Here is a 21,702-nt window from a genome sequence, read left to right as displayed (position 1 = left end):
GGTCACCTCGAGAAACAAGGCTTTGAAAGAGAGCCGGTGAGGCCTCCAGTCAGATAGATTCCTACCAGCAGCCCCAGCAGCCCTTTCTGGCCTTCTGAGCTACTGAAACGCCGGCAAACTTCAGGCACACAGTGTACCCACTTTGGCCACGGGCGGGTGCTTTCGCCTTCTGAGTCTTTACAGACAGGGTACCTCACCTGGAGAAACCCTCGAGGCAGGGGGGGCAGAACCAGAGTCTCTGGGCTCGGCCACTCTCTCAACTATCAGTCTTGTCCCACCTGCTTGTCAAATCCCGGCCCAAGCCCATCAGCTTTCCCCCAGGGTGCTCCCAATCCAGTTCTCTCCTCCCGGCAGATGCCACGTCCTTCTCTTGGTGGCAGCAGAAAACCTCCATGGTGAATACGCCACCATCCTTAATCTGCCCCTCTCCACCCAGCCTGGCCTTTCTACTTTGCTCTAGGGGGGCATGGGTCCCCCTAGCTGATCGGGAGCCCCCGGAACCGGCTGGGGGTGGGAGCTCCAATTAAACATAAGATAAAGGACTTCGTGCCGCTTCGTGCCGCTTCGTTCAGCAGCAGCAGGGCCACAAGGGGCCGCCGCCGCGGGAGGAAGGCACAGGCGGGAACAGCAAGTCTGATCAATAGCCCAGACCACACTTAACTGTAGCACTTCCTGTCCTTTCCCTGCACTTCCCAGCGTGGCTGCGCTGGTTAGCGAGTGTTTTCTGCAGCAGATTTCTCCTCTCCCAGCTTCCCCTGTTCTGTTTGGAAACAGTGGCCGCTGTTGCTACCGGAACTTCTTTCCCACACAGGAAAGAAGCAGCCAGAGAAGTGGCCAGACTTCCTCACCGACCAGGATGGAGACACTGAGCTAGCTCAGGGCTTCTCAAACTTTCTCGTCGACAGCTCAGCGGGCATCTCGACAGATCTCTGGCTCAAATGGAGAGTCTGGGGAGGGGCCTGGGGCTGTGCATTTGTTAACAAGCCCCTCGGAGAAGGCGATGCAGCAGTTTGGGGACCACCCTGGGAGGAGCAAGGGAAGGGTCGACGCTTGAGCCTCCACCCCACCCCCCCACCGGCTCCCAGCCCCACGTGCCCTCCAGGATTTAAGTTTCTACCAGCCAAGAGGGAGACCCAGGACTCTGGATCTTACCCCACACCCCACCCCCCACCCCCGACCTGCGTACCCTACCGCACTCTGTACAGCGTGAAGCTACCAGGCAGGGCTACAAAAGCTGCCCAAAGGCACCCGGCACCTGAAAGCAGAAGGCAAGAAAGAAATCCTGACGCTAAAAAAATTCCTGCAGGCATTTCCACCTCATCCTGCCTCCCTCTGTCTTTTGGTTTCACTCTTCCGCGGGGGTGCCCAACTCCGGCCCATCTTTCGGCACAGAAAAACAGACAAAGGGTTACTCTAGATTCCAGTTGTCACGGACGGTCTTACAGCAGAAGTCCACCCCAAGTTCACCTCCACCCCAGCAACCCCGACAGCAGCAGCAGCAGCTTCTTCGCCACGGACCGTGTGCCGCACTGTCTTGTGCGTGCGTTTTGAGGCGCAGGGAAATACACACCATCGTGCAAGGCTTGTGCCTGTACGGAAGAGGGGCGCTCCCTTAACACACTTTTTAAAACCTCTAGACTGGAAACGAGCAACTCGGCAGTAGCAAAGGAGCCCCTCGTTATTCAGACAGCAGAGATGGGGTTTTAGAGAAAAATAACTGTTGGGAACGGTACCAGCCCCAAATATGTCCCCTCTCTTCATTTTTAAAGACAAAAAAAGGGTAGGGGCTGGAGGGTGGGATCAGTGAATGAGCATCCGTACTATCCTAAAGATCTCCATTTAGAGACTGCAGAAGTAGCAGTTCCAGGGAGAGATGCCTCAGGCTGGCGCACAGGAACGAACTCAACCATGCAATATTGATAAGCAGACTTCAGCACAATGTGGCCGATCAGCCTGGAGTTTTACCCAAACGCCGCTATCCCCACAGGGCAGAACCAACCTGTAGGGGCCTTATCCAAAAGGCAGCTTCTGCCTAATTGAATCTCCCCAAACTCAGCCCTCAGCCAACAGAATACTGGTCATTTCTTAACTCAACGGGGAAAGAGGGCGGGGATGTTGGGGACCGGTGAGCTGAATTTCCAATGGCTGAGGCGCATATTTTCCCAAGCATGCGGTCACATTGTCTTTTCCAAGCCTCTTACGCTCTTTGACAGGCGTGAGTCCTGATACCAATTAGTTAGTGATTAGCACTGATGAACTGATTTCCAGTTCACAGACTTTTAAAAAATAGGTTGAAATTGTTCTCTTCTGCCTAGGCTGCAGTCTTTTCTGGTGATACGTATTTCCAAGCATCTAACAATACGACACAGGGACAAAAAACAGGGTAGGCGTAGTACAAGGCTCACAGCATTAAAAAAAGTCTCCAGCTTGATGTGCCTCCCGTTGTAAGAGGACGCTTTCCCAAGCTACAAGGAGGAAGACAAATGATCAGTGCACACCTGCTCCTAAGTATGGTTCACTGCTAAAGAGACGGGGCCTTAGAAAACCATGAGGCTCAGCCTAGCATTACATCACCGCGCCGAGCTAGCTCCTCATTGAAGCCCAGGCGTGGGGACCAGTGAGGAAGCCCCACATGGCACCCTGTCCCTACTACAACACCCAGACCAATCCCTGCTAATCTTTTAATCTACACATCAGTGGCTCTCAGCAAGCAATCACTTCACCTACCGCCCCACCCCCAGATGCCCAGAAAATACTCTTTTCTGAAAGACATTCTTCTTTTCGGGAAAGTAGAGCAGGTAAGCCTGGGATGTGGAGGCCCACCTTGGATGCCGGCCTGACCTGCTGAAATGTGCCCGGCAGCCAGCCAGATCTACCCAATAAGCCCCAACCTCCAGACATGCCTGGGGAGGAAATGGATACGACCATACAGAAATGGCAATACTAAGGATTCCAGGATAAAGGCCTCTTCTGAGCACATCAGCTCTGTGGTTTGGAGAAAAGATTGGGCTCCGGAATCAATGCAGTCAAGCCCTGCCTTGACCAATGGACCAATGACAAGACTTCCTCTGGCTTGACTAATAATAGCAAGCAGCCTTGTCCTCCACAATGCTCACCAGAGTGAGTATACGGATGCTTAAGCTAACAGGACCGAATGTCTCCCAGCCATGATCCACACCATCTGCCTGGCCAGGCGACTGGCTGCCCCTAAACTGGTCTGTCTCCATGGGCACCAAGCTGCCACACTCAAGGGTTCTTCCCAAGAGGCCCTTGTTGATGCCCGGCTGTTCCGTTGCAGGAAATACCACTGTGCTGGGGGTGCAGAGTTAAGATGCTCATGGCAGGAGCCCCGGAACATGCACTGGGCCGCTGAACAACTGAAATCGAATGCCAGAGGGTCATTTCTGCCGGGTGGGGGGCAGGCGGGGGCAGTCCTAGGGCTGCCAGACGCTCATTCCAGAGGGAGGACTAAATGCTAAAAGGAGCAGCCACCAGGCAAAGCCATGTAAGGCTGCCGAGAACCCTGGGCCAGCCCGGGCTCCAGGCTGCAGGGGCATCTGGAGAGGCGACACTAACAAAGCCCAGGCAGCCTCTCCTCCTCCCGGGGTAGGGGGGGGGGGGGCCCTCCGGGCGGCCCCGCGGAGCACTTACATTGCCTCGGAAGCCTCCAGGTTCGGGTCGCTGGTTGGGACTGGCTGCAGGGACTGCGACCCTCCCATCCTCGCTGCGCCCTGGCGAGCAGACTAGCCGCGAGCGGGGCCAGCGTCCTGGCGCGATTCCTCCAGCCGGGAGCCGGGACGGACCGGCCGGCGGCCGGGGCTGCTGCACTGCAGATGGGAGCAGCTGCTGGCATCCGTGGCGGTGGCGGCGGCGGCGGCGGCGGCGGCGGCGAGCTGCGGCTTAGGGCCGAAGCCGGAGCCCGGGGAGCGAGCGCCGCGGAAGTGTGCGCGCGAGTGTGGCCGGCGCGCGCCTAAGAGTGTGCGCGAGTGTGGCCGGCGCGCGCGGCTCTGCCCGGGGCGCGCGAGTGTGAGCGTGAGCGCCGGTGTGGTCCGAGTGGAGCTGCTCCTAAACCCCCCGGCAGCCCGGCTTCGGTGTGTGACACGGTGATGTCATCATCGCCGAGCGGCCCCGACGCCTGCATCTTCACAAAGCTCCGGCGCAGGCTCCGGAAACGGGGCCGGGGGAGGGAGCGCGAAGACCCTCCCTCTGCGTGCGCGCCGCCTCCCCCAGCCTCCCCTGCCTCGCCCCGACCGACCGCATTGTGTGGCTTTGAAATGCAAATGCACTGCGGGCTGGGGAGCCCGGGGCCCCAAGGAGGGAGGGGCGTGGTGGTCTCCGCCGAGCTGACCGCAGGGAGAAGTAGGGGTATTCTCCACCGCCCCCTCCCACCCGCCCCCCGGCTGGCTCATCCCTCCAGAAGGAGGGGAATAGACTTTTCTCCCACCAGTGTGTGTGTGTGTGGAGGGAGAGAGGGCAGGTAAACAGGCTGCGGCGGGAAATGTGCAAGATGTGTGCGGTTTTCCAACTGTCCCCTTCTGCCTCCTTCAGGCCGGTGGCCAGGCCCGGAGCCCGATGAGGCTTGTACCAGGGAGATCCCAGGGCCTGGCTCCCTGCTCACAGCCAACCCGGTCCGGCCTCCGATTCGCTCAGACAATTGGTAGGCAAGGTGGAGAGAAAGAAGCCCACGGCCTGCCACAAGGTCTGCAACCCCACCTTTGGCCACCAGGTGAGTTCTGCACGGAGAAGCCCTGAGCAGGTGCTCCCCCTAACCAGAGGCCAGGCAAGCTGACAGGCCCGTGTCAAGCCCTGAAAGCCACAGGGTGACCAGGGAAAAGACAGCCTGCTGTGACCTACAACCAAAGGGCCCAACTCTGTGATTCTAAACACACCCCATCACCGCGGCCTCCGCCCTGGCTAGGGCAACAATGCCCAGCTTGCCAGGTCCCCCGCCTGGCTCCAGCTAGCTCACAAAGGCTCAAGGCTTGGGCTCCGGGACCTTCTCACCAAAAGCTACTAGAGAAGGGTTCCATCTCTCACAGGTTCGAAAGTCTGGGGCACTCCTGGGAGCCTGACCATTTGCCCCGGCTCTACTTTCAGTGCAACTGTACTGTGCGCTCCAAACACAGGCTGGCAACCGAATTAAAGCGAGCCCCTGATGATCAGCTGAAAACCCTTCTACACTTTCCCGGCATGTCTTCACCCCATGGCACAGTAAGCTTAAAATGCATCTAAACTGTGGCCAAAAGAAAAATAAAATGAACACAGAACTGCTCAAAGCATTTAGAAATTTCCTCCAATACCCTGAGTGTTTTCTGAAGCTGTGGCAAGGATGTTTGGCCAGGGACTTTTGAGGTTGCCGCTCATAACGTCAGGATAGTTCTAGACTTCGTGGCCGACTGGCTTTCTCCTGTGCCTGCTTAAGATTATTGTCAAACAAAACGCCAGAGAATCAAAACTGTTTCCCAGAACAACATGAAATTTGCAGGAAACCCGGAGAAGGTTTACTTTTGCGTTTCGATGAAGGCAGCTAATGTCAATCTCGCAGGCAGGGTAACTGTCTGGGTGGCCCGATGAGGCTTGCTCTGGAAAGCACGTCCTGGGCAGCCGTCACTCACTGTCGGCGCAGGGTGTCATCTAGGGGCAAAGTTCCCGCAATTTGTTCGCCTCTGGTACCCTGAGGGTTTGTTTCCCGCCAGAAAGCAGATCTCTTGGGCCCCATGTACACTTGGGAGTCCAAGCAACCTTACTGCTTGGAGCTGAAAATTTTCATAAGCACTAACCTAGACAAGATTTTGAGGAAAGCGACCCCGTCCCTGGGCACCAAGGGTATGGGCTTTAGCCAAACTCAGCGCTACAAAAATGAAGAACCAGGGGTGCCTGGGTGGCTCAGTCGGTTAAGCGGCTGACTTCGACTCAGGTCATGATCTCGAGGTCAGTGAGTTCAAGCCCTGCGTCGGGCTCTGTGCTGACAGCTCAGAGCCTGGAGCCTGTTTCAGATTCTGTGTCTCCCTCTCTCTGACCCTTCCCTGTTCATGCTCTGTCTCTCTCTGTCTCAAAAATAAATAAACGTTAAAAAAAATTAAAAAAAAAAATGAAGAACCACAGTCAGAACTCATCAGCTTTTTGGTTCACGACACGTGAAAGCAGAGAACCATCCAAAGGTCCTCACCCTCAGCAGGTGAGGGTTTGCCACAATAACAGGAGAGGCCTTTGAAATGAGACCAGAATTCAAAGCCTGGCATCTTCTTCATTTGTGGTATAGGCTGCAGCCAACCCCTTAACCATCCTGAGCCCTGCTTCCTCAGCTGGCAGAAGAGGGAAAGTGTGGACTTTGCAAGGTATTGGGAAATTAAAGAAAATTTTATGTATGTGTGTATATATATATAGGGTCCCAGGACCAGGCCCCTAACTGGTGCCGGGCAGTGTTAACTTTCTTTCCTTCTTGATGAGAAGCATCTTCCCCTAAACAAGTGCCCTTAAGGAAATAAGGAGTCGATAAAATGAGATCCTCTTATGTGGAATCCCAGCAACTCAAATGTCATGACACAGTGACACTTCACTTAGCAGGCTGCCACCGACTCAGTGATGCCAAAAACGCCACCAAGAACGCGGGGAAAAACAAATAACGATGTGGGCACCGGTGAGGTGGATGCCACGGAAGTCCAAACGTCACGAGTCTGTGTTGTGTGCTTACAGAAGAACTTCTGACATCTTCGTTTAGGGCCTCTTGATGCTCAGCTGGCACATGATTAAAACAAATTTGGTTACCTAGCAATTCAGCTGACAGAAAACGTCAAACTAAAAAAAGCAGGGGAGGGAGAGCGACTCCAGAGGACAAGGGCCGCAAGGGCCTGCTGCTGTTCATGTGCTCACGCTCCCCTCTCTACCTCTCTCCCTCTCTCTCTCTCTCTCTCTCTCTCTCCCTCTCCTTATTTCAGTTCGGGTCATGATCTCACGGTTCGTGAGTTTGAGCCCCACGTCAGGCTCCGTGCAGGCAATGCAGAACCTGCTTGGGATTCTCTCTCTCCCTCTCTGCCCCTCCTTCTCTCTCTCTCTCTCTCTCTCTCTCTCAAAAATAAATAAACTTAAAAGAAAAAAGTGAAAAGATAGACAAACCATTCAAGCCACACCAAGGAAACTCAAAACAACAGCAGTCCAGAGCCATCATCCGACCCAGCGTCAGTGCTCTGTAGACCCAGCCCCGGGTCATGGTTTATCACGAGAACTGCATATAACACAGACACCACCCCCTAGCCCCCACTCCTGCCTCACCCTCCTCCCTCCCTCACCCCGTCCCACCCCAAATCGTTCCGCAAAGGTTCAATCGTGGGTTCGTACAGCGAGAAAGCACAGATTCCATCTGAAATGACTAAAATGCCAGCGGTTAGCACTCCAAGCACTCACGCCCTCAGCTATCCACACCTGCAGCGAGCACCCACCCGGCCAGGCTACTGTCTACAGCTGAGCCTACAGACGCCATGCACGGTTCCCCTCTGCTTACTCCTGATCTTTCTTCCGGAGGTGCTGCCTTCCTTCCCATCTCTTCATTCCCAGCTGGTTCTTCAGACTTTTCCCTGCCCCAGGCACAGCGTGTCCCCTCTACAGCAAACCAGTGATCCCTGAAGCTTCTAGCAGTGGCTGCAATGAAACCGTGAACTCAGCCCCTCTTGGGGCCTCTGGATCACCGCACACATATTCCGGGACCCTGCTGGCAAGCTAAGTCCATGTCGACTGGCCCCACTGCCGACCCTCCTACTCATGTCCTCAAGACACCCTCGAAACCTGGATAAATCGAGGGATGCACCCACAATTTCTAAGACAATTAGCGATTCAACACATATTAACACCCTTGCCATGTACCTGGCCTATAAACGTTGAGTAAGACAAGTCTGTCCTCAAGTTACTTACTGACACATACCGGAAAGATCGGCCGACCTGCCAAATCTCTGTACCTGAGAGATAAACTATGTGCTAGAGACTTTTAAATCCCACTGGGCCACAGTCAAGGTGGGGGAGCAAGTTGAAACACCTCTGAGACTGCAAGAGAAACAAACTTGGGCCGCTCTCCCTTCGCCTGCGGCCTCGGAGAGGTCTCCAGTTGCCATAGCAGCCGTGCTCTCCAAACAGGACCGATGGACCCCTGCACTGCTAATTAGCCCAAGCACACATGCTAAAGAAAAGTAGGTCAGATCACAGAAAATTCCATCTGGGGAACGCTAAGAATGTAAACACCGATGGAGGAGGCCCAGGTCCTGTTTCTTCAAGTTGCTGGCCTTCACCGCCATCCAGTACACCGTGGTGGGGGCTGCGGGCCGCTGCCCAAAACCACGTGAACCTTCTCTTTAGGGAGCCGGCTCTGACCGTACTACCACCGCCTGCTTGCGTCTTGCTCCTCCGTCTGAGGCCCCCAAAGTCCAACCCACGTCACACCACTCTGTGCTCGCTGACGTCTCCCTAAGGTTCCAGTTGCTGGGAGCTGTTCCATTTCAGCCCTTGCGTGTGGCCCAAGTTCAGCGACCACATGCGAACGTGAGCCCGAGACCAGCAGATGCGGCCAGCAAACAGGACCAGGTGCGGGCACGAATGGCACCCTGCTGGCACATTCCCCACCAGGTCCGACAGATCTGGGATCCTCGTCCCCGGGTGTGGGAGACACAGCTTGGATGTCACACGACCTTGCTCCAAAAGCTGATCACTGCCTTCGGGAAGAAGTCCCAATTCCATATCCTGGCTTTGATCCTGTGACACGCTCCACCCTGTACTTGAGCAGGGCCAGGGTCCTCCCTGTGACCTCGCTGCCGAGCAGGCGCCCTCCCCACCTTCCCCAGCTCTCTCAATGCCTCCCAGGTATCAAGCCGCAGCCCCGGGCCAGCTCCTGGAAGGGTCAGTCCCAGCCGGCCCTCAGACTTCTCTCGACCGCTGGCAGGTGGGAGCCTTGGTGCATCCTTGTCCCATCCCACTTTATCCGTGTGTCTGCACCTGCGCTCTGCTCTCCAGCCACACGGTGTGCCCTACGTACAGCCAGGGCTCCATAAACACATGCGGCGTGAAACCACAGAGGGCATGGGCAAAGGTCCTGGCAAACGTCTTGAATTGTTTGATGAATAGAGAAGGGGGAGAAGACTGATGGGTTCTATCAATCTTCTAGACTCCAACATTCAACCTCACATGCTCACCCTCGGGAGCCTGAGTGGTTTCCTTGGGCTGAAGCGCAAGCTCAGGTAAAAATCCCATCCCTTCCAGAAAGTTCTCTCGCGTTCTTCTTGGAAAGGGCTGCTCTACTATATGTCTTCCTCACCATCTTCACCATATCCGCATGAGACCTTCCAGAGTTCCTTTCAAACAAAGAAGTTCCAAAGACTACTCTTCATGGGGAACATTCTTTCAATTCTGTCACGACAGAAAATGGAGGCTGTGGGTTTTACTGTTATGTCCAAAGAGGCAACCCAAAATGAGCTAGAAATCGGTCAAGAGAGAGGGGACTCACTTTTGTTTCTAAATGAAGCATGCAGGTTGCAATTTTAACCTTTGATTCCTACAAGAAGGAAGGCAGGGGGGCGCCTGGGTGGCTCAGTCGGTTGGGCGGCCGATTTCGGCTCAGGTCATGATCTCGCGGTCCATGAGTTCGAGCCCCGCGTCAGGCTCTGTGCTGACAGCTCGGAGCCTGGAGCCTGTTTCAGATTCTGTGTCTCCCTCTCTCTGACCCTCCCTCGTTCATGCTCTGTCTCTCTCTGTCTCAAAAATAAATAAAACGTTAAAAAATATTTAAAAAAAAAAAAAAGAAGGAAGGCAGGCTGATGGGGGAAACCTCGGGGGCTATGAAAAACTTAAGTTAGTGCCAAGAAGTCTTATCACATGAGAAAGGAATTAGTGGCAAACAATGCACATCCAAGACGACAAAATAAGAGCCTCAAACACCTTTCTTCCTTTACCAAATCCATTCAGCTCTTTTGAGATGGAAGTTGTAGGAGATGCTCCTGAGATAAACTTTCTGGAAAATATACCCTGCGTAATTTAAAAACAATTTTTTTAAGTTTATTTATTTTGAAAGAGAGAGAGAACACAAGCAGGGGGGAACAGAGAGGGAGAGAGAGAAGATCCCGAGCAGGCTCAGCACTGTTAGCACAGAGCCAGCAGGATGCAGAACTCAAACTCACAAACCGTGCGATCGTGACCTGAGCTGAAATCAAGAGTCAGATGCTTAACCGACTGAGCCACCCTGGTGCCCGCTCTACCTAATTTCAAAAAGGATTTAAGCTTCCAATTCAAGGGAGCAAAAAAGAGGGGCACCTGGGTGCAGCTAGTTAAGCATCCAACTCTTGGTTTCAGCTCAGGTCATGATCTCACAGTTCGTGGGTTTGAGCCCCACATAGTACTCCGTGCTGGCAGTGCAAGACCTGCTTGGGATTCTCTCTCCTTCTCTCTCTGCCCCTCCCCGGCTCCCCCCCCCCCCCGCCCCGACTCAAGAAAGAAAGAAAAGGAAAGGAGGGAGGAAGAAGAAACTCAGGTAGAAAAGGTGTAGAAAAGCCAGAGGGGGTAAGGTTATTCCAGAAGCCCTTGTTGGAATAAGTTGCAGTCTCCCAACAGCCAAAGCAAAAAGGGAAACGATCGCGATCCGTTACATAATTCACAACACCCAGTAAGTTTAAAAAAAAAAGTCACTCCGCAGATGAGCAGGTGTTTCTATGACTGACACTCTCAACATATTCTTTCCTGTGGGTCCTCTGCCAAGAGCCCATGAATATGGTGGCCCACACCTTCAACAACACCCCTTCAATTTCAAAGCCTGCTTCCACGAGCAAAGCAGCAGCTACTCGGCTTCCTCCAGCAATCGGGAAAATCAGAAAGCGAAGAGGTTCGCAGAGGATATGTTTCAAGTTGTCCCATCCCTCCGAGAGGGTCCCCACCATCCATGTTGTCACGGCAACACGGTTCTAGAAGAGGAAGCAAAGGTCAGCGTTACGAGGGCTCCGCCAACGAAACAATGCCTTGGAGCCTCAATCCCCCCTCAAAGAGGGAAGGGAGCCTGTCTGGCTCATCTCTCAGTGACTGTCGGTGCGAGCACGATGCCACCAAGTGCAGAGGAAGCCGTAAATTTAGCAAAACATGCAGGACACCGTGAAGTCACTGAACCCGATTCCGCGGAAGTGCTCAAAAGCCACCCGAAGCCGTGACAAACGGCATTCTGTGAACGAATGAAGAAGAGACACTCAGGAAGGTGAAGAAGGCGGCTTCAGAGAGGCAATGTCAAGATCAAGGAGCTGAGAGGAGCCCTTCAGAAAACTGTTTAAGCCCCTGCGTATTTACAGAGAAGGGTCTCTGCTTCAGCAGCAAGAGTCAAATGTGAGGTGAGAACACAGCCCCGAAAACCTGTCAGAATAATAGGGGCAGAACTCTTTGTTCATTCTAAATATTAACATATGGCTATCATGAAAGCCTACATCTTAAAAAAAAAATGAAAGCCTACATCTTGTTAAATATAAAATAAGCCATTTTCGTAATTTTTCATGTGTTTTTTTTTTCAAGGTAAAGTCGCAATTAAACCTTTTCCCCGCTATTCCCATACAACTTTGACTTAAGCGGATGCATTTTATGTGGCCTTTCTCAGGTAACAGTTGTCTTTTTTTTTTTTTTTAATTTTTTTTTCAATGTTTTTTATTTATTTTTGGGACAGAGAGAGACAGAGCATGAACGGGGGAGGGGCAGAGAGAGAGGGAGACACAGAATCGGAAACAGGCTCCAGGCTCCGAGCCGTCAGCCCAGAGCCTGACGCGGGGCTCGAACTCACGGACCGCGAGATCGTGACCTGGCTGAAGTCGGACGCTTAACCGACTGCGCCACCCAGGCGCCCCTCAGGTAACAGTTGTCTTTAGATAATCCAGGTTGTTCCTATAACTGCCGGTATTACGCTAGGTTTAAGATCACAGGCAAAAACAAACAGGGTGGCCCAAGGTGGACATCGGGCCAAATAAAACTCTGACCTCCAAAGTTCAAGCCCGCCCTTAGACACAACGTCAAGTTTCGCTCAGACCTGGGAAGAGAGAAACGGCGGACTTGCCTGGGCCAGAGGTGACTGCCTCTGCTCCAGATCAAGAACATCACCAGTGTTACCCCTCTTTCTTCTCGGGGAAATCTTTCCAAGAACAGAAAATTCCATAAGCACTTTTCAGTGCCTGTTAAGAGAGATTAAATACTGTACTTGGTTTGAATGTTGATGTGTTAATCCACTGAGTTCCTCTAGAGCTTAAGCTTAAGGTTTTAGAGGTTACTTGGTCCCAGGGAAGAGAGGCCTTTGAAGAAAAACATTCAGTTGCAAGCAGAGAGGGGATCTCCCAGCTGCCAAAATCAGCAGCAGGCTGGTTTCTGAAGCCAGACTGGTGAAAGAGGTTGCGAACTTTAGGCCCCGCCACCTGCAGCAGGAGAGGGGTCCTGCCCGGGGCTCCAAAGAGGCCGGCCGGGGTGGAAATGCTCCCAAGATGAAAACACAAACAGGTGCAGCCAGAAGCTCCAAGTGTCTCGCTTCTTCTCTCACTGTGAGCAGAGAGCGGGTCCTCGTGGCTCCCCAGCAGCAGCTCCCCTCGCTAGGCAGGGCACAGGGCGGCTGGTCTGAGGGGGCACGACTCTCCGTGCCTGAGGAGCAGTGACACGGAGCCTGCCATGGGGCTGGCCTCATTGTGAGCGGTGCAGCCAAAGCCAGGCGCCGAGGACCAGAACTGCTGACTCAAGGCTCCGTGACAGAACAGAATCCAGAACGGCTGGGCCAGAAATAGCATCGTGAGCACCTACTGATAGCATAATTAGCATAGCGTCTGAGGCGTGTGCTGTGCGCTGTGTGTGTGTGCGTGAGTGTGCGCAGACGTGTGTGTGTGTGCACGCGCGCGTGTGTGCGTTACCAAGCCCTAAAAATAATACCCTCTTTTCATAACCTTCCCAGTGGGCCTGTCTGTGTAATTCCATCCACACCCTGTCTAGTCGTCGCTGGATGCAATTAGCCTGTAACTGTGTCTGAAGATAAGGGATTATTTTCCCGAAATACTCAGATTTTCAGGAACTGATTTGTCCACGTGAAGACAATCTTTCCCTGACAACAGACCGACCCAATTCCTGCCTCATCCGCTGACTTTAAGGAAGCACGTGTGAGAGGTACCACTGGGTTTCCTAGCCGCTTTCAGAGGCCAAAACGTATTCAGTTTTGACGCAGAATACGCGCCCGCTATATTTACATGGTTTTGCATCTCTTGAAGTTTTTAATCCAGAAAGAGATGAAGGGTTTCTCCTTCGCGTGAGCATTTCCACGGTGCAGCGACTGCCCAGCCTGGGAACATGCCTCTGCTCTCCAACACGGCGTGGCTCCTTTGTTTCTGGGAGGTCAGCAGCTGACCAGAGGGGCCTGCTCTCACCCCTTCATCCCAGGGTAGCAACCACCCCCCCCCCCGCCCCCCAGCGTCCTTAGCATCCGGTTTCTCCTTAGGAAACAAGTTTGGGCAAGGTGGGCTCCTGGAGGGCTGAGGCCACAACTCCCATATGCCCCACGGAATGCCCAGTGCTTAGCCCATAGCTGGGCACATGGGGGGCTCTTGGCCACTATGCGGACACAGGGATGGGTGGATATCCGGGTGGACAGACCCGTAATCAGGGGCACAGAGGAGAGAGGCCAAAACTGAAATTCTCTCCAACTGAGGCCAGAGCTCACGGAGAATCACGGAAATGATCCTAGGTCTTCCCACTGCTGTCACATGCGAAGCCCAGAGCCACGCCCCCCAGCTTCCCGACCTCAGCTCCACCCCCCTACCCCCCCATCGACAAGTCTTGCTTTGCGTCTGTGTGATTTTGGTGGGGAGGGGAGGGTGGGGTGCCCAGGAATGAGGTTTGAATTAAACTCACTTCCTCACTCACCTAATTCAGAAAGATTAATGGATAATAGGGGAAATTTCTCATTTACCTGAATCCTTAAACTGACTCAGAGAAGTTACTGAACCCCTCTGATCCTCAGTTTCCTCATTTGTGCACTAAAAACCAATAGGACCTTCCCACCAACGTGGATATTGCAAGGTGTAAGTGAAATAACATACCAAATGTTCTTAGTACAGCAATGCCAGGCATACAGCAAGCGCTCAATACACGTCAGCTGCGGCTGCTGCTGTGCTGTCTCACGGAACAGCAAGAAGTCATTCTGTCCCGGGGAGCACTCAGTGTCCCTGCCTCACCGACGCTCACAGCATCCAGGGATACCAAGCCCAGGGCTCCTCATTCAGGAGGAGGAGGAGTTAGAAGCTGGGCAGGCTCCCTGGAGTAGGAGTCTGCTGAGACACCCGACCCAAACGGTTCCCACCACAACTTTGCTCTCAGAGCTTGTAACCTCAGGCAAGGTCCTGACCTCACGGGGCCTCAGTTTTCCCATCTTTAAAACGGGGACAATAAAAAGGGGGAGGGAGGGAAGCCCCCATCTTTCTAAACCTGAGAAAGGTCACAGGATCCTATGGTTTGCAAAGCCACCAGGCAAGGATGCTCAATGAGAAGGATTTTTAAAGTCAGGAGAAGGGGCACTTATTGGGGGCACAAAGTGGGCAAGCCATCCCCAAAGAGCCGGCCGTCCTCTGCCTTGTAGCCAGGACATGAAAAGCTGGGACTGCATGCTGGGTGGCACTGCATGGGGAGTTACACCCCTGCCCTCCTGAGCCCCATGGGGAATTACACCCCTGCCCTCCTGAGCCCCATGGGGGATTACACCCCTGCCCTCCTGAGCCCCATGGGGAATTACACCCCTGCCCTCCTGAGCCCCATGGGGAATTACACCCCTGCCCTCCTGAGCCCCATGGGGGATTACACCCCTGCCCTCCTGAGCCCCATGGGGGATTACACCCCTGCCCTCCTGAGCCCCATGGGGGATTACACCCCTGCCCTCCTGAGCCCCATGGGGGATTACACCCCTGCCCTCCTGAGCCCCATGGGGAATTACACCCCTGCCCTCCTGAGCCCCATGGGGGATTACACCCCTGCCCTCCTGAGCCCCATGGGGAATTACACCCCTGCCCTCCTGAGCCCCATGGGGAATTACACCCCTGCCCTCCTGAGCCCCATGGGGGATTACACCCCTGCCCTCCTGAGCCCCATGGGGGATTACACCCCTGCCCTCCTGAGCCCCATGGGGAATTACACCCCTGCCCTCCTGAGCCCCATGGGGAATTACACCCCTGCCCTCCTGAGCCCCAGCCTTGGGCTGCACAGGGAGGAAATGCCGGTGTTAAGCCCAAGGTCCTGGGAGCCCCCGCCTGGAACCATAGCCCAGCCCAGGAATCGCTGTCCCTGCACAGTCCCCTCAGAAGTACGGCCCATGTCTGCAGGGTCACTACTGTATCCCCGGCAACAGCTTGTGAGGCCTGCACAGAACAGAAGCTCAACAAACATGAGGGAGGGAGGGAGGGAGGAAAGAAAGAAGGAAGAAAGGGAGGGAAGGAGGGAGGGAAGGAGGAAGGAAGGATAAAAGGAAGGAAGGAAGGGGGGAATGAAAGCCACAAAGACAGATTCAGAGCCTCTCGGGCCCCATAGCCACTGCCCTAGTTCAGTTCACCATCACCTCCCACCTCGACCACAGTACCAACCTTCATCGGCCCTGTGACCTCCAGCCTCTTCTCACCATCCAGGTTCCCCTTGGCCATCAGAGATTTCCCCCACCCCCAAACTCAGTCCTGACTCTCCCCTGCTTTAAAGGGGAAACAAACTGAGGCTCCTGGGTGGCTCAGTCGGTGAGTGTCCAACTTCAGCTCAGGTCATGATCTCACAGTCCGTGGGTTCAGGCCCCATGTCAGGCTCTGGGCTGACAGCTCAGAGCCTGGAGCCCGCTTTGGATTCTGTGTCTCTCTCTCTCTCTCTCTCTCAATCTCTCTCTCTCTCTCTCTCTCTTTCTCACTGCCCCTCCCCCGCTTGCACTCTGTCTCTCAAAAATTAATAAACGTTAAAAAATTTTAAAAAAAATACCGGGGAAACAATCTTTCTTTCACACTGTGGGTCCCAGCAGACTCCTCAGTCTGGCTACAGGCTCACCCCCAAACCTGACCACCGCCCGCCATGCCTGCGTCCCTTCCCGCTAACCTCACTACTCGGCCCACAACCACCTGTGTTGCCCCCTCCAGTCCATCCAGGCCTCTCCTGACCCGCTGCCTAAATCTGCTGGGCATCACCACCTCCCCCCGAGGCTGCGGTACACAGAGCTCCCCCTCCCTGAAGTACCTTTTCCTTCTTCACCCTCAGCAAACACCTAGAAAACCCATGAAAACACGGCTCCCCCCCTTGGAAGCCTCCCCGACTCCTCCAGGCAGAGGAGACTCTCTTCTGGCTCTTCTGTTCTCAGCCAGTTGGAGAGTTTACGTGCTGGATCACTGCTGTGTCGTCTCCTCTCCCCCAGCACTCCCAGCACCGCTGGATGTCAGGGGAGAGCCCGCATTAATTAAATGCCTCCCATTTGTCAAGCCCTGAGCTACATTCTTCACATACCTCATTTTCTCCTCACAATTACCTCCAAGATGTGGGTACTACTAGCCTCGTTTTAAAGATGGGCAAACGACAGCTCAGAGAGGTCAAGTAACTTGTCGAAGGTCACACAGCTCATTAACGGACAAGAGGCAAGTCTCTGCAGCTTTATGCTCCTCCCCCCGCACCACATCACACGTGGGATATGGCACAGAATCAACCCAGGACGTGTATGCCGAGTGGGAGGATGGATGGACGGGCGGATGGATGGACAGATGGCGAATAAATAAAGCAGAAGACCCCACTATATGATCCACTAGACTGAGAGCACTCATCACTTCCTGCAGCTGCTATAGCAGGCCTGTGACTGCATCTCACGAGCTAAAGAATAAGAGAAGCTGACTAACTGACACTGGCAGGAGCCATGCTGGGTGGGGAAGGGCCCTGAGCCAGGCCTGTGCTGGTGAGAAGCCCTTCCTCCACCCTACCTCCCTGGGGCCCTGTCTTGGATTTCGGGTCTATTTCTCCACCTCCCCTCGGGCAGTCCATGACCGGCCTGCTGCTGGCAACCCCTCTCTTCCCACCTCCAGCTGGGGCTGGAGGCTCTAAGGCATACGCTTGGCTTGGAAGAAAAGCCACACTCGAAAACTAGCACACAGCAGCCAACATAATACGGGACCAAGGGGGTTACCAGGAATGGAGGGGGAGCTCCCAGACCCCGCTGCCCTGAAACCCTCCACCTTCTGGGAGCTGCACTGGGCACCCCTGGCCACGCCCTCACTGGCTCCTCACCGAACCCCACGTCAGGTCGGACTCCCTTCCAGGCTGCCCTAGGGGTCCCGGGACTCCAGTCCGGCTGGGGTCACAAAGCTGATGCTCTGCACTTCCTCTGGGGGCACTCCAGAGAAGCCCCGCCTGGCTGCCCATCCCTCCTTTCCAGAAGAGGGAAAAAGAACTATGGGGCTAGGGTCTCCGGCCCCACCCCTCCACACCTGCTCTGCCCAGACGGAGGCGGCCAACTTCTACCTACTCCCCTGGAGAAGGAGCGGCCTCCCTCCACTGTGCTCCTCGGCCGAAGCCAGCAGGGTACAGCTTCCGGACAAGCCCGCCCAGCTGCCCCCACCCCGGTTCCCATTCCTGAGACGGGCCAGCGGCCTGAAGCCCCACTCGGATGGCCTGTGCTGGTCCCGCCAGGAGGGTGACGCTCTACAGCAGACCCGTGCCCGGTCTGCCCTGTAAGAAGTGGGTCTTTCAGGCATGAGAATGACTGTAATGACAGGTGGCATATGTAAATAAGGAACGAGCTGGGTCAGACCCGAGTCCGCTCGGGGAAGCTCCTGTTGCCAGAGAGCCTCAGCCTCAGCAACCCGACATCTTTAAAACACAGAGGATGGTCCCGACCCCACCTGCAGAATTAACCACCGAGCTGGGAGCTCACACACGTGCTGGCTCCGAGGGCGAGGGCGTGGAACGCTTTTGAAGGGGTTCACGTCTCTAACCTGGGGGAAGAGGGTACCACCCCGGGTGGGGTGAGGGAGACACGCAGTCCAGCTCCTGCCAGGAAAATCCCTCAAGTCCGGGAGAAGTGTGGAGAAATCTGGGGCTGCCCGACGTAGGCAGGGCCCAGGGGACATCTCACCAGAAACCCCGGTGAGCCAAGGCCACCTGCCTGTCCCCCCCTCCCCAATCCCAGGCTGCAGTTTGGGGCGGCATTTCTCAGGGGTGTTATGCCCTGGGCCTCCTGTATCAGCATGGGATCACTTCCTCCTTGCAGGAAGCTGCTTCTTAATCTCACTTCTTCCAGGTCTTTCCAGGCAGCCCTTGGCCAGGCTTCCAAGTTACCAGTTCCTGTGGGACAGCTGTCCCCGGCAGGCCGACAGGCACGTCAGTCAGTTCTGAACAGGGATGTTGTTTGCTCAGGTTCACCCCTCTTCCCCCACCGGCCCAGGTACCAACATACCAGGCTCGTTGCCACAAGCCTCCAGAGGCTCCAAAAACCCGTGGTCAGCTGTAGCTGCCTTGGCATGAGTGAGGGCTTTGGACTTGTACTGCTAGAAATTCTTTATCATTGACTCTCTGCCTGGCTGCAGCCTCTTAGAGCTCACCACTACAGGATGCTGTCTAGAATGCTCTTATGGGTCAGGGGGTCTGCTGAGTGTGGAGGCTGCAGAGGGCAGGGCCGGAGGCGAAGGGAAGGCCAGAAGCCCAGCCACCGCAGTGGACAGCGTCCCTCCCAGGACAAGCCCTTTGCTTCAGGCAGGGTTGCACATGGAGCTCTCTCTCCTCCCCGCGGCCTCTCTCAAAGTCACATCTGTTCTCCCAAAGGCTTGTGCCCTAATGATTACCAACGGGGATGGGGGAAGGGAGGGGGTGTGAAAATTCCCAGAGAAAAGCCATTTGCGCTGGAAACGTGGGGTTGTGTCATCATTTCCACAGCAGCCATTAGAAGCAGGACGAGGCAGCAGGAAGCCGCCCAGCATGCTTGCAAGAACAGAACATCTGTCCGTTCGGTAATAAGATGTGCCCTGGGCCTTCTTTGTCAAGACACCAGGCCTCACTGCCCCGCCACTCCCCTCCAAGCCCAAAGAGGAAAAGATAAAACCACAGAGGTGGGGGGAGCAGGGACAGACTGCACCATGCGTGTGCACAGTGAAAACACAAAGAAGGCACGCCAGCTCCAGCAAGAGAAGCCTGGCTGCAAATGGGAACAGATGCACAATGTATCTCCAAACCATGAGACCAACGAGAACTTCAGACTCTCCGGCCCAGGCTCGTAAACAACTTCCATTTCAGCAAAATGAAATTTTCATCTGTGCATTTTTGAAACTTAAGTTGAGAACCTCCACGACCCACACCAGAGGGGAAAAGACAAGTTTTATTTGGATCCCTGGATCTAGGCCACAGCCCCGTGGCTAAGAGCAGCCAGGGAGAGAGAGGACTTAGCAAAGTCTGCAGGTGCAGTGGGGGGTGTTTTTAACCGCAGCCACGCCTGGTCTCGTCTTGGCCCTGGGCAGGACACAGAGCCTCAGGACAGTCTTGGTCAGTGCAGAATCCAGTCCTGCCCTGCCAGGCAGCTAGGGAGAGAGCCTTTAAAAATGCAAATTTGGGGCGCCTGGGTGGTTCAGTCAGTTTGAGTGTCCGATTTCAGCTCAGATCATGATCTCACGGTCTGTGAGTTCGAGCCCCGCGTCAGGCTCTGTGCTGACAGCTCGGAGCCTGGAGCCTGCTTCCGATTCTGTGTCTCCCTCTCTCTCTGCCCCTCCCCTGCTCATGTTCTACCTCTTAAAAATAAATAAACATTAAAATAAAAACAAAAATGCACATCTGATTGTATCTCTATCCTGCCTCAGGGCTGCTGGACCCCCTCAACATAAAGCCCTGGGAGCCAATGAATGGCCCAATGGCCAAAGCTAAGATACTTTGGGCCAAAAAACAGAATCAAGTGTTATTTTATTATAACCCAAAGGATAAAATAGATAACCCCAAGTCCACATTGATAGAAATAAATGAGTCAATAAATCAGTAAATGGGAACTGAGGTCCCCCAAGGAAGAGGGATTCTGCCAGCAGATGGCCTTCAGACTTGAGCTACAGCTTTGGCTCTTCCCTGGCTCTCCAGCCTGCTGCCCCTACCACCCCCCGCCCCCTGAAGATTTTAGACTTGTCAGTTCCCCAGATTCACGTGAGCCAAGTCCTTAACATACGTTTCTCTGTCTGTATGTATATATACCTCCTATTGGATCTGTTTCTCTGGAGACCCCTGATAATACACTCACTCACGAAGGACTCCCCCATGGTGACACAGACACCTGCCTGCAGGGGTAAACTCCACATCGGCTACAGCCCAAATTCATGGCATCACAGATCCAGATTGTCAACACCTTGCTGGTGCCATACCCGATGGCAGCTGAGTCCAAGGCCTAGGGGGAAGAGACTACCAGGCCCCTCCTCTCCAGCAACCGTGGAGGGAAAGTTTAGTACAATACCTGCTTAAGTCCTTGGCCAGACCCTGGCAGGAGAGAGCGGAAGCTTCTACTCCATCACCAGCTGGGGCAGAAGGCAAAGACACATGTTCTGAGGCTCGGGGAGTGAGATCCGCACAGGCAGCAGCTGGGGAGGTGCTGGGGACACAAAGGGAGAATTATTCCCAGTGGAACTTGGCTCATTAATGGCACATTCATCAGGCCCCCTCACCCCACCCAATTCACCCCACACATGTGGGATGGGCTGTTTAAAGAGCCAGCACATGGCTTCCCTCAATCCCGGGCCCGGTTCCCCGGGGCCTTTGCTTAGACACAGCGGAGGCACCCTCCGGTGCCACAGCCCCCTGGTCAGGCGTGGATGCCTCGTGTGTGAGGTTTCAGCAGAACCTGGTGTTTCCTTGATGGAGGCAGTGCGGGTGCTCAGGACACTCTGTGAGTTGTCTTGTGTGATTTTTCTTCTGGGGAGGGGACTTTTGTATGATCATTTCGAATCATTTTTTGTAGGCAGTGAATTCTGTGAATCGAGGACTACGATACAGCTTTAGCAAACGCCCTGGGATACACCCCCTAAAATCCGAGGCTGATAAAAGTCAAGGCCAAAAGGCTGACAGGTAGCCAAGGAACCTGCACCAGGGACCTGTGGGGACCCTTTGAGAGGTTGGGGGGGTGCAGGTGCTCAGAGATCTATAGCAGAGCGGCATCCCACATTCAGTGGGTGAGCGCCCCCTGCTGGACATCCAGGGAAATACCCGGAGTGCAGAGAGGGCCCCTGGGTGGGGACCTTACGTAGGAAGGACAGCCACCTGCAAACACATCCTCAAGCAAAGAGCTCAAAACAGGTTTGATGTTCAACTCTGGCAAAAAGCAAGGCTCACGGTGCCGTCCACAGACTAAAGCTTGGGAACAGTTTTCGGGGGGAGTCGGCCCTCCCAGCCTCCCTCCAGCCGTCCACTCTGCTGCCCACAGGGAAGCTGGCAGGGCCGAAGGCGGCCCAGTTACAATTATGTGACTCAGCACTAAGGGCCTGAAACCAGGCCTGAGGTTGAAGCCAGGGTCTGAGGTTTCCGAGCCTCTGGTAGAGGGCTCATTTCTTCCCTCTGTGTGGGAACCCCTGCAGGAAGCCCCCCGGGTGGCAGAAATACAGGACCCCTGGGTCTCAGTGTCAAGAATGTTCTGCTAATTTCCATCCATCTCCACCAGGTCCACCTACGTGTGGTTGGCCTCCTGGTGTGGAGCACAGCTGCCGGGGC

At 54.7% G+C, this 21,702-nt stretch overlaps 1 protein-coding gene across 6 annotated transcripts in view; it reads right to left on the bottom strand.

Moving 5' to 3' along the window:
• Positions 1–21,702, bottom strand: part of TACC2 (transforming acidic coiled-coil containing protein 2) — a 182,650-nt gene that overhangs the window by 79,155 nt on the left and 81,793 nt on the right. For 3 of the 6 annotated variants that reach the window (XM_042960095.1, XM_042960094.1, XM_042960093.1), the window contains one exon: positions 20,456–20,590. In XM_042960095.1, coding sequence (XP_042816029.1) covers positions 20,456–20,590 — 135 coding nt within the window. Of the gene's footprint in view, positions 1–3,651; positions 3,752–20,455; positions 20,591–21,702 lie in introns of those variants that run through there. The other 3 variants (XM_042960091.1, XM_042960096.1, XM_042960092.1) reach the window with 1 other exon arrangement.

Source organism: Panthera tigris, chromosome D2, assembly GCF_018350195.1.
Source record: "Panthera tigris isolate Pti1 chromosome D2, P.tigris_Pti1_mat1.1, whole genome shotgun sequence".
Classification (NCBI taxonomy): domain Eukaryota; kingdom Metazoa; phylum Chordata; class Mammalia; order Carnivora; family Felidae; genus Panthera; species Panthera tigris.
The sequence above is the reverse complement of the archived record's forward strand: the minus strand, read 5'-3'. Positions and strand labels throughout refer to the sequence as shown.